The 13156-nt window shown below is 38.1% G+C and overlaps 1 protein-coding gene across 1 annotated transcript in view; it reads left to right on the top strand.

Moving 5' to 3' along the window:
* LOC129717113 (contactin) overlaps window positions 1-13156 on the top strand; it is a 79374-nt gene that overhangs the window by 64102 nt on the left and 2116 nt on the right. Inside the window, exon 3 of the mRNA XM_055666956.1 lies at window positions 9463-11735. Within this exon, the coding sequence (XP_055522931.1) occupies window positions 9463-11735 (2273 nt within the window). The remainder of the gene's footprint in view (window positions 1-9462; window positions 11736-13156) is intronic.

Genomic DNA, 13156 nt, shown 5'->3' with positions numbered 1-13156 from the left:
AACGCTCTCCCAATCTCACTCGATTTTCTCAGAGATGGCTGAGCCGATTTCAATGAAATTAATTGCAAATGAAAGGTCTAGTTGTCTCATAAGACCCTATTGAATTTTATTGTAATCGGATTTCTAGTTTAGAGGTTATGTATCAATAAGTTAAAAATACGAAACATTAATATCTCAGAAACTACACAACCGATTTAAACAAAACTAATTTCAAATAAACAGGCTACCTAAAAAACCCTTAACTTCTGAACTTTATGTAGATTGAACTTGTGGTTCAGAAGTTATGGAAAGAAACGTGTTCTGGAGACTATTTAATCTCACTCATGTTTCTCAGAGATTGCTGGACCGATTTTCATAAAATCAGTGTTATATGGAAGGTCTTGTTGCCCCATAAGACCCTATTGATTTTTTTTGCAAACGGATTATTACTTTGCCTGTTATGTTTAAAAATGTGAAATCCAGCTATGAATGTTTCTTTTCCAAAGGTTACATAAACTCACTCGCTTTTCTCAGAGGTGGTTGAACCGATTTCCACAAAATTTGTGTGAAATGAAAGGTCTAGCTGCCTCATGACACCCTATTGAGCTTTACTATAATCGGACTGTAACTTCGTCTGTAATGTATCGAAATGTGAAAATCACGAAACTTAATTATCTCAGAAACTACACAACCGATTTGAACAATATTGATATCAGATGAACGGGTTAGTTAAGGGTTAACTGATGAATTATGATTGAACACGTGGTTTCAAAGTTTGAACACCCGTTATGTATTAAATTGTTAAAACAACGAAAGTCTATTATCTCTAGTACTACACGACTTATTTGAACATAACTAGGGTAGGTGAGCCAGTTATGACAAATGCACCAGTTATGGTTATATCGCATAGGCGCAATGGTACCAGTTATGGCCCTACTCCATGTAAACTCCATAGGCCATAACTGGTTCATGCCATAACTGGTACATTTTTGCCTTTCTCCTAGAAAGGTATAGCAATCACTTGCAAAACCGAAAGTATAAAAGTGCTCCAAAGGGCCGAATGGCATATATCACTCGACTCAGCTTGACGAGCTGAGCATTTTCTGTATGTGTATGTGTGTGTGTATGTGTGTGTATGTGTTTGTGTGAGTGTATGTGCAGATTTTTATTCTCATTCACTTTTCTCAGAGATGGCTGGACCGATTTTCATGAAATCAGTGTCAAATGGAAGGTCTAGTTGCCCCATAAGACCCTATTGATTTGTTTTGCAATCGGACTATTTCTTTCCCTGCTATGTTTAAAAATGTGAAATCCAGCTATGAAAAGGAACATATTCCAAAGACTACATAAACTCACTCACTTTTCTCAGAAATGGTTGACCCGATTTCTACAAAATTACTGTCAAATGAAAAGTCTAGCTGCCTCATAACACCCTATTGAATTTTACTGTAATCGAACTGTAACTTCGTCTGTATTGTACCGAAATGTGAAAATCACGAAACTTCATTCTCTTAGAAACTACACAACCGTATTAAATTGTTGTTAAAACAACGAAAGTCTATTATCTTAAAGATTACACGACTTATTTAAACATTACTAGTGTCATACGAATGAGTCATCTCTCAAACTTACAAGTAACAAACTTCATAACAATTTGATATGTCTAGATAAACCTTTCAAAAGGTCCTATCTGCTTTCATCGTTTTTCCGGAGCGTCTTTTAATTTTGGTAATGGTTCAGCTTTAGTAACATGTTTTCGTTCAGAAGGCTAGAGTTATATCTCCACTATCAACTCGTGCAAATAATGTGGCATAAAAGGTAAGTTAATAAGTTTTGGTGATTGAATTAAAGTGATCAATCGAAAAATCGATCGAAGCAGATAGGACCTTTTGAAATGTTTCTCTAGATGTGGTTCAAAAGTTATGGAAAGAAAAGAAATTCAAAGACTATTTAAAGCTATACATGCTTTGATCGATATATGTGGCCTCAACATAATTTAAATATGGTATCGTACTATTTGAACGTTCCCGGTATCGCTCGTGATTAAATTGTTCGAAATCAAGAGTCATTTCTTTTATTTCGCTATTTCTTAAGCACTAACATTACGTCAAATTTCATATTTTATACTTCAATTACAACATCAATATTTTAGAACCCATAAGAGTGAATATACATTTATTGGATTGAAGCGTTTATGTAAATCTATTTTTACAAATAAAAATTTGAATGAGAAAGGCTGGGTCTGACCGCTAGGTGGATTAATTTAGATTTTTTTTTTTGAAATTCGAGATGACCATTTTGGCTGGCACCCTAGTACACACAGATCGAATTATAATGGAACGACCACTTGGCACGTCCGTTTCTGTCGAGGCTTCGACGCGGAATACCATTTAAAAATTGTAGGGCAACGATGAACATATTTTTAAAGTTACGTTTCGCTCAGAAAATGATACTCCTTCAGCTGATACATAAAAATTAGAAAGCCATGTAAAACTTTAGGACCCAATTCAACTACTCGAAAAAAGGAAAAAGAAAAGAAACCAATGATTCTGATTGTCTGGTTCGCCACTAGGTTTGCTATCTTTGTTTTTTTTTTACATTTATAGCGTGCAAAACAATACAAATGCATTAGGTTAAAACAGTGGTGCTAATTCAAGTGATTTGCATTGTACTTTGAAAGTGGATTCTTTTGAATAAATTTCAACTGAGGATTACTTTACTGCCAAATGTAAATCACTCGGAATTCAACACGAATTCACTTCAATTTGTAGTGCTTTGTTACAAATTGAGTTGAATGCAAAATCTATGGATATAAGCGTGGCAATTTTTCAACTTGTACAAAGAGGTACGACATTTTGTTTACCATGTCTTGCCATGTGTTGCGTATGTCTGTGCAATTGGGTTGTTTAGCTATTCACGGATTTCTGATTTTTATATATCACCTAAAAGAGTAGGTATAATTTTCTGAGTAAAACGTTATTTTTTTAAATTTTATATCATTGTCTTTTGATTTTTAAATGAAGAATAAAAATCGCTACAAGACAGTTAGTACATGGGCGAGCTGTCATTGTAGCGATTTCGAGCAGTTTTAGAAGAACAATGATAGAAAATTTTTGAAAATCACGTTTTGCTTAGAAAATGCAGCTCGTTCACATGATATAGAAAACTAATATACACTGGGGTCGCTTTTTATGCGGGTTGTTTATATGCGTTTTTTTAAACGGGATAACTTTACAATAACGGATTTTGAAACGGACGCTTAACGGTGTCCACTCTGACGAAAACGTATTTGCTGATTTTAAGGTCTTTCGGTATAAACACGAATTTTTTAAGGTGGTTTTCTGCTGGTTTCAACTGTTGCATTTGCAGGCGTAATGACTGGATCAATTCCGAACGACTACTGTCGGTTACTGGTACGTCAAAAAATTCCCCAGGCACGCGAAGCGTCTTCTTTGATAGTTGTGCGCAATCTCAACATAATCAATGGGAGTGTGTGACACCAATGTTTCGCATTTACACATGTGATTGTCGTTTCTAGAGTGCGGTGAAACCTCTCAACTAAACCGTTCGCCTGAGGATGGTAGGCCGTCGTATGGATCCGAGTGGCTCCAAGTAGTGTGGACAATTCATTAAAAAGTTCGGATTCGAATTGCCGACCGTGATCCATCGGTGCTAATCGTTTCTGCTAATGCACGTGTCTTAATCGACCAGTTGGTAGCGACAATGCTTGCAATGGTGCCGAAGTGTGGCGTTGTATTTTCGACCGTTGGCAGTCTACGCACGATTTAACAAAGTGGGCATCATCACGATTCATAGAAGGCCACACGAATCTATCCGCAATCATTTTCCTGGTCGCTCGTACTCCAGGGTGTAAAAGGCCGTGAATGCTTTGTAGAATATTGTACCGCTGCTCTTTAGGTATATAGGGACGTGCCCGATCTACGAGCGATGTGTCGCAATAGATTGGTTGTGTAGAATGCTTGGATGTTATCAGTTCCAGCTGCAATGAAGATTTCTTATGAGTTAGTAATTTTTGTAGTTAGGGATTGATTTTCTGGTTTTCTGCTATTTCGTCAAAATTGATTACAGATGGGAAACCGACAGTTTCGACGCATGAAAGCGTATCTGCCGCAACATTATCTTTTCCAGTGATATGCCTAATTGACTTAGTGAAACTCGAAATGTGTTCGAGATACCGTTCTTCATGTGGTAAGGGACCATACTTAAATATCATCGTTTTGTGACGAGCTGTGACAAGGGGGGGGGGGGGGGGTTTTGGATTTATTATTTTAAAAGATCGATTTTTTACAGGGAAAATGTAAGTATTGCAGCGAGAGCTGTCGAAATCTTTTTATCTGTGGCATTCTGCAATCTTCTGAAAGCTCTACTGCATAAACAATCGCTTGGATTTCCAAACACACAATCTGTTTTGAAAACAAAAATCGTTGTTTCTTTGTGGATTTTAATACAGTCAAACTTCCATGAGACTTTCTAGAAGTCGATATTTTCCTATACTCGAAGATATTTTCAGTCACTTTGATTTCCCATACAAACTCACTCCCAGTAGTCGATATTTCTACTACTCGATGCCTCCTTCGCTCGATGATCCTATGGTAATAGTAACTATGCTAGTTGTTTGGTTTCTATGAGCCAATGTTGTTTTCAAATTCTAAGTTCTGGCGTGAAAGAGTGAATGGAATCTCAATTCCCGCAGAAGATGAAGAAAACTGAGAAATGAAGTAATAATGTGCTGACTGTTGTTAAAATGTGATAGGCAAGATCGGATTTTGATGATTTTTGTTAGCGTAATTAGACGAAACAACAATCTCTAGGGCAATAATACTGGAAGCTCTACAGTTAGTAAAAAATCTTGCTTCAATATTATCCAACTAAATTTGTGATCCAGCAAGAAATCATTTAATAGCAGAAGCAAATCACTTAAAAGCCTCTCTAATAAAGAAATATTATCAGATGCTCACAACGCTTATATTTCTCATTTTAACATTCGCAAATTTTGACACTTGCTATCAAAAAATGTTAGATTTATAGTATTAAAAATCAACGGACATATAAAAATGCCATCACTTTTTATACCTATTTTTAACTTTTGCTATCAATTTTGACACTTGCTATCAAAAAATGTTAGATTTATAGTATTAAAAATCAATGGACATATAAAAATGCTGTCACTTTTTATACCTTTTTTTAACTTTTGCTATCAAAGGAAAAGTTACTTTTACATGGTATATTTTTTCTGCAATTTAACTATCTATAACATTGTCGATTACAGTATTTTAATAAAACGTGTAATTTTTTAGTATACTATATTTTACACATTGACATTTTTGAAGAATTTTTTTTCAGAATTGTGATTTTAAATGATCAATCAATTTCATAGAATAAAAAGTCTATCAATATCAAACAAATTTGCAGCTATATCGGAAACAATCGGCCCGGATCGATTCCCAAAGCAACATGTATTGACTCTAGACACCAGTTGCTACTAAAATTGAATTATATCTTAAGTTTAAAATAATAAAAAATAGTGTACACAGTTCTGTGCAATCTATTGCATGAATAATTGACGTCTTCAAAAAATTATTCTATGAGTCGATATTTCCTTGTGTCGATGGTCCCTTCGATATCGACTCCTGGAGGTTTCACTGTAGTGAAAGTTACAAGATACTCGTTTCTTTTCATAGCTGATAAGTGCAGGGATTAGTTTTTGTTGTGTTTTCTACAGATATATACTGCCGGTACCAGCATAACTGTCCCATACTAATTTTTGTCACTTTTGAGTTATCATCGGGAATCGACTTAGTTGTTATCATATTTTCCAAAAAAATCTAAAATTGATACTTTTGTATGAAAAAACATGGAAAAAATACCAAGTTGTGTTTATCCCATATTGAAAGTACCCGCATTACAGTCCCACTGCATAGTGATACAAACTTCGAACATATAATTTTGCTCCAGATTAGTGTATATCGGATAATTTTAGGCATATAGAAGTATATCATTTAATCAACTAGACTAATGTTATTTTTCAGTAGTAAAAAACTACGTTTCCAGCGATACTGCCGGTTGCTGGTTGAATTTATATGTCATGGGACAAAATATGCGTGTACTTTTGAAATGTACCCGCATATTTTGTCCCATATTATTTTTTTTCAAGTTATGTAACGTAAAACCAATTCCACCCATGGTTTTTTGTTCTCAACGTTAAACTTGTGATGCCATGAAACTGTTCTAGTCATTGGTAATTGCATAAAATAGCTGGAAATCAGAAAATTCACGGATAATTATAAATCGCCGTTTTCTCAACATGTTGTTTTTCATTATGGGACAGTTATCCGGGTACCGGCAGTATAGATCAAGCGAAGTTGTATAAACATATTTCCTTCTCGTGACAAAACACAAACCCTTCGAAGCAGAAAACATTAATCCAGAGCGAAGTTAACATCATATTAAATGCTGTCACAAGTGTATGAGTGATAAAAAAGTTGAATTAGACATGATTTTTTTTCAAGTAATTTGTTTTGTATTTAGTTACCTCTAGTATTTTTGTACGTTTTTCTCAAAACCTGAAGAGGGGGGGGGGTTAATGGAAGGCTACGTTTTTTCAGAGGGGGGTTGAAGTTTTGTGACCAAATGCTACGAGGGGGGAAGGGGAGGGGGGTTGAAAATCGTGGAAAAAATACTACGTCATTTAAGTATGTTCCCTAAGTGGCTGGACTTCGAGTTCAAGGCACAGGTGAGTGGTCGATGGTCGGTGTATATGACGAAATCGCGATCTTCGACGAGGTGGCAGAAATATTTTACTGCTAACTTCATAGCCGTTAATTCGCGCCCGAAGACCGAATATTTTTTCTGTGAATCTGAGAACTTTTGTGAGAAAAATCCTAAAAGTCTCCAAGTGCCATTTACATATTGTTGAAGTAGTGCTCCTGCCGCTGTGTCCGAAGCGTCGACCATCAGCCCCATCGGTTTTGAAAGGTCCGGATAATGTAACAAAGCGGCATTTGCTAGGCTATGTTTACTGTTTTCAAAGGCAGTTTCTGCCGCTGTATTCCATTTTAGTTTCCGTGTGTCGTTTTTTCGGTTGCCTGTAATCAACCGTTGAAGCTCTTGTTGCATGTCTGCAGCACCGGAAATGAACCGTTTATATCCGTTTAATAATGCTAGGAAACGCCGCAATTCCTTAATAGTGCAAGGTCGCTTGTAATCCACCACTGCTTTCACTCGTTCCGGTTGTGGTTTGATTCCATTTTCATTTATCCGGTAACCGAGAAAGTTTACTTCGGGTTGTGCGAATTCACACTTTTCGAGGTTGAGGACAAGTCCATAACGCTGCAATCTATTAAATACTGTTCGGACGTGCTCATGGTGCTCTTCCTCGGATGTAGATGCGATGCAGATGTCATCGACAAACACGACTACGAAATCTAGGTCCCCAAGAACACGATGCATGAAACGCTGGAACGACTGACTCGCGTTGCAGAGTCCAAATTGCATCCGTGTGAACTCGAACAATCCGAAAGGTGTAATCACTGCGGTTTTTGGAATGTCGCACTCTTCTACAGGAACGTTGTAGTATGCGCGTACCAGATCCAATGTGGTGAAAAATTTTCTTCCCAGAAAGTTGTTGAGTAAGTCGTGAATATGAGAAATGGGGGAGCGATCGGGAACTGTAACTCGGTTCAAGCTCCTGTAATCGCCTACAACACGCCACTCCTTGTTTTTCTTTTGGACACAGTGAAGCGGGCTGGCCCAGCAGCTTTTCGAAGGACGACATATTCCGAGCTCCATCATCATTGCGAATTCCTTTTTTGCTACCTGTAACTTATCCGGTGCCAATCTTTGCACTTTACATGCCACTGGGGGGCCTTTCGTTTGGGTGTGGTGGGTCACATCGTGGTTAATGTCACAACGCACTGCTGGTGGTGCTGTAATTCCGCGGTGTTCTATAAGAAGATCTCGGAAAGGGTGATTAACATCGATTGTTGTTATACCGTAAACTGCGGCTTCTTTCAACCCACCTTTTGAGTGTAGTTTAGTGGAATCATCGACTAAACGACGGTTTCCAAGGTCAACCATCAGTCCGAAGTTAGACAGAAAATCAGCGCCAATGGTTGCTGTTGTGACGTCCGCTAGCAAGAACTTCCACGAAAATCGGCGTCGTAGGCCTAAATCTGTCGTGCCGAAACGGGTAACGTACGTGCGTATTCTAGCTCCATTTGCTGCATGTAGTTGAAAAGCCGATGGACTGTTTGACTTATCTCCTCTGGATGCGGGGATTATGGACACGTCCGATTTAGTGTCGATAAGAAACCGTAAGAATAAAGAACCGTCGAAAATTTACAATCTATGACTTTGAAGAACACCGCCCGCCTCGCTTGTCTGAGGTGGGCGCGATGTTAGTTATTTGGATGGTAGTATTTACACGAAGAGCGGCATTGCTCCGCTTGCGAGCCAACTTTGCGATGGTACCAGCAAATGTTATTGTCATTGCTTCGACGTCGGGATGTCGAGCGTGAACGGACATTTTGTTGTCCTGCTTTCATGCGACGTAATTGAGCGGTCAAGGCTGCTACCTGTTCAGCCAGGTCGTCTTGTGATCCGAAAACTGGAGCTGCCGAAGCCGATGCGACTGGGGAGGCTTGAGGAACTAAGTCGATAATTTCATCACCCTGCTTCGCTATTTTCATGAGGCTTACATCGTTTATACTGAGAACGGTTCGTACATTTGATGGCAAGCGTTGTAAGAATAGCATCTTAAGTAACTCGTCGTCAACGTTTTGTGCAGCTGATAATTCATACATCTTGGCCAACAAATGCGTTGGACGGAGATCCCCTAAGTCACACGATTCAAGAAACTTCTCGAGTTTCGTTTGAGGTGTCAGCTCGAAACGAGAGATAAGACGATCATTTATAGAAGTATACTTGTTCTCCGCTGGTGGGTTCCTTATCAGATCAGCGACTTGACATATCACTGATTGATCTATTTTTGCTACGATGTGATGAAATTTTGTTTCATCCTGGGTAACACCAGCCAGAGCAAATTGCGCTTCTGCTTGCGCGAACCACATCGTAGGATCCGATTTCCAAAAATCCGGTAACTTAACCACAACTGCTGCTATGGCTGCTGGTTGCATCGTGGCGAATGACGACTATTTTGTAGACGTTATATTAATGGTATTTTCTGTAGCGCGAAAATGAATTCTTAATGCTCGGCGGGGTAACCAATGTGAGGACTACAATCGTTTCGGTGGATAAACCGGATACGACCGAACGGGAATGTAGATTAACGAAATAAACGCGCGGAATACGATTTCTGAACAGGAAGAACTAACGATGATGCGTATGTTTACGTACACATGTAGTCGTGACAGTTCCTGGGGCTGTGTTGCCACAAACCCAATTCAGTTGAAATTATATTTTACAGAAAATTGAAAGCAATTCTTTTATTTTTTATATTTTTAGGAACTTATCACTGTGTTGCAGAAAACATGTTCGGACGGATACTTTCAGAAAGCGTGGAATTGAATTTTGGATATATATTGGAATTTAATTTGCAACGTTCTTCAGAAACCGGTGAGATGAATTGGGGTAAATCATTGTATTGTGATCCTCCTCAACACTATCCAGATGTACGATATTACTGGTCTCGTGACTTTTTCCCAAACTTTGTTGAAGAAGATCAACGTGTTTTTGTTAGTCATGATGGATCGCTGTATTTTTCGTCACTAGAGATCAAGGATCGGGCTAACTACTCATGTAATGTTCAAAGCACTGTTAGTGACACCGGTAGAAATGGCCCATTTTTCAATCTACAGGTAGTATCTCACCCGCATTATCAGGATTTGATTTTTGCGAACACATTTCCTAAAAAATTTCCCGAAGCTCCGATAGCTGGTAAAGATATTCGACTAGAGTGCATGGCATTTGGCTATCCTGTACCATCTTATAACTGGACTAAACTAAATGGTAATCTTCCACGCTATTCATACCAAGAAAACTTTAACAGAGTACTAATAATTAAAAACTCTACCGTCAATGATAATGGAGAATATATTTGTACGATAAGAAATGATAGAAAATCTCTGTTCAAAAGCATTCTCGTCAATGTACAAATGGAACCAAATTTTACGATACCGCTGAAAGACAAAGCGAAAGATTATCAAAGTTCTGTAACGTTCTTGTGCGAGGCTTCTGCCATTCCAGATGTCAACTATACATGGTACAAAAATGCAGAGCTGATGGAAACTGAAAATTTCAAATTTAACAAGGACAAATATGTAATACAAGATAATGTTCTTAAGATAAATTTTCTTGATCCAGAAGAAGACGACGGAATGTATCAATGTAAAGCAGTCAATCAGCTAAAAGGTGTATACTCTTCTGCGCAGCTGCGTGTATTATCTATGAAACCTTCATTTAAGAAAAACCCTTTAGAATCAGAAATATATTCCATTTCTAATGGCAACACAAGTATTGAATGTCATCCAGAAGCCGCCCCACGACCTAAAATTGTATGGAAAAAGGATGGTAATGTTATAGGGAGTGGAGGACATCGCAGAATTTTGCCTACAGGAACTTTACAGATATCACCAACATCCCGAGATGATGAAGGTTTATACACATGCGTTGCAAGTAACTCCCAAGGCGTTGCAGAATCTAAAGCTCGTCTAATTGTATTACAGGAACTACGATTTATTGAACAACTTCCACCAAAGTTAATTAAGCAAGTGAATGAAATGCTTTATTTGAAATGCGATGTGAGTTACGATGAGGTTTTGGATGTCGCGTTTCTCTGGGCACACAATAATCGTGTAATGAATATTAATGATGAAGAGAATGAGCCATTACAGAATTTCAAATTTAAAGTTAGTTATAACAGCTTAGAAGTTTACAATTTAACGCAATTGGATGCTGGAGAATATGAATGTATTGCAAAATCAGCAGTGAATCAAATTGTTTCGAAAACAACTGTTTTTGTACAGGGTCCACCTGGAGCTCCGGGAGCGATAAAAGTAATTGACATCAAAAAAACCGACGCAGTTTTAGAATGGATTGATGGAACTGAAAATGGAAGACGTATTTTGTTTTATGACATTCTTGGAAGAATCAATTGGAATAAAACATGGGTGAATATATCACAAAACGTTATTGCAGAAGAAGTTGATCGCTATAATGGTAGAAGACGAGCAACTGTCAGTAATTTGACACCAGGTTGTGGTTATGAGTTCAGTGTGGTAGCAGTGAATGATCTAGGTGCAAGTATTCCTAGTTTACCTTCGCCAGTTTACAACACACAGAAGGATAGACCATATATTGCTCCACGAAATGTTGGAGGTGGTGGTGGAAAAATTGGTGATTTGACTATCACCTGGGACACACTACGTCCTGAAGAGCAAAATAGCATTGATATTCACTACAAAGTGTTTTACAGACTAGTTGGCCAACGCGAATGGGCCTCAGAAATATTAAAACGCCAAGGAAATGTTGGAAGGGCAGTTGTTCATATTCCATTCGACAGATATTATACCCAATATGAAGTGAAGGTGCAAGCTATGAATGACCTTGGAGAGGGTCCAATGAGTGATGCTGCAATTATTTACTCCGCTGAAGACATGCCTCAAGTTGCTCCACAGCAAACAATTGCGAGAAGTTATAATTCTACTGCTCTTAATGTGAGTTGGGTGCCTGTATCACAAACCAGAGAATCTATTCGAGGAAAGCTAATTGGACATAGGGTAAGTGATTATACTGTGTAGCGTAGAAGGAAATTTGGTAGACTTATTTTTAGCTTTTGCTAGTTGATACCGTGAAGTTACTGCGGTTACTAGCTCGCGACGAATACCATCTGTCTCGATAACATGTCATAACTTCGAATTTAAGCTAATTTTTAGTAAAATACTGGCTGACTTGAAGGGGGTGAGGGTTATGGTTACAGAGTCCGCTTCGATAAGCAGTTCGAATCTTTGTTAAAGAAGCAGGCCATTTGTGATTATCAAATGACTGGAAAATGAGAATAACCCATGCTTAGGTTTATTCTCATTCTCCTCATCACCACCCCGTGGTGGGCACCATTCCGCTAATTCGCTAATCGCTAATTAGCGACGCTAAAAATTAGTTAGCGGTTTAGCGATTTCGCTTATTTTTGAGCTGGTTAGCGAAACTGTAGCGTCGCTAAAATTTTGGCCTTCGAAACGCTAATCGCTAATTCGCTAAATTTTGTAGAGAAGCGACAATAGAAATATTTAGAAAAACTGTGAATTGCTGATATCATTCATATCAGTGCTTTTGTGTAATTACTACCTTTCCGTTTCAAGCTTACTGCTCTACTATACCGAGTCTCTGTCCATCCTAACAATATCGCCTAGTTACGATTCCCTGGAGAGAACTTTCATATGTTACTCACACCAGTTTTATTATAATAGGGACTTATTTTTATAAGGAGGAGAGTCAACAGGGGTACTGTAGAATCCAGATTGAAGGAAGGGTACGTGGTGGGGAGCCTGAAAATAAACCCATGCTCTTTGACAACCAAATGGCCTGATTCTACTAAGATTCGAACTCACGACCACCCGCTTACCAAAGCGGACTCTGCAACCTTGCGGCTGCGGAGCTCCCTCAATCGTAAATTGCTTCGAAAGATGAACATACTTTACTGCGAAAAGTTACTTTTGTCAGTCTTTTTACCCTAGAATGGAGTTTCAGTTATCGTACAAGCCCCATGAGCATTTTGAAGAACAAGCTCAAGGTCTAGATTGAATTTTCGGCACACCAAGAACTTTTGTAAATTGCAATGCGCTTGAAATTTAGACAACTTTGGTTCTACTTTTTCGATTCAGATAATAATTGAATTTTTATGAAAACATTCCTAAGAGTATCTTTTTTTAATGCAAGCTTAATAACTTTTGTTATTCTTGTTTTTACAAAATCAAGTATGAATACCGTTTCGTTAACCTCTTATTGTAAATAGCTTTAAAAAGTATGTTGCAATTTACCGGTAGTGGTAGAGCAAAACTACCGTGCATGGAATGTTATCGCATACACTAAACAAAAGCCACAACGAATCCAAATAGCATTTCAGTACAAAGTGTATTTATCCCCAACATTCTGACACGCAGTGTCGATTTTCTTAATCTAAAGCCCTACTAGTTCTACTATT

Source organism: Wyeomyia smithii, chromosome 1, assembly GCF_029784165.1.
Source record: "Wyeomyia smithii strain HCP4-BCI-WySm-NY-G18 chromosome 1, ASM2978416v1, whole genome shotgun sequence".
Lineage (NCBI taxonomy): Eukaryota > Metazoa > Arthropoda > Insecta > Diptera > Culicidae > Wyeomyia > Wyeomyia smithii.
Note: the sequence above shows the minus strand (reverse complement) of the source record. Positions and strands in the feature narration are given on the sequence as shown.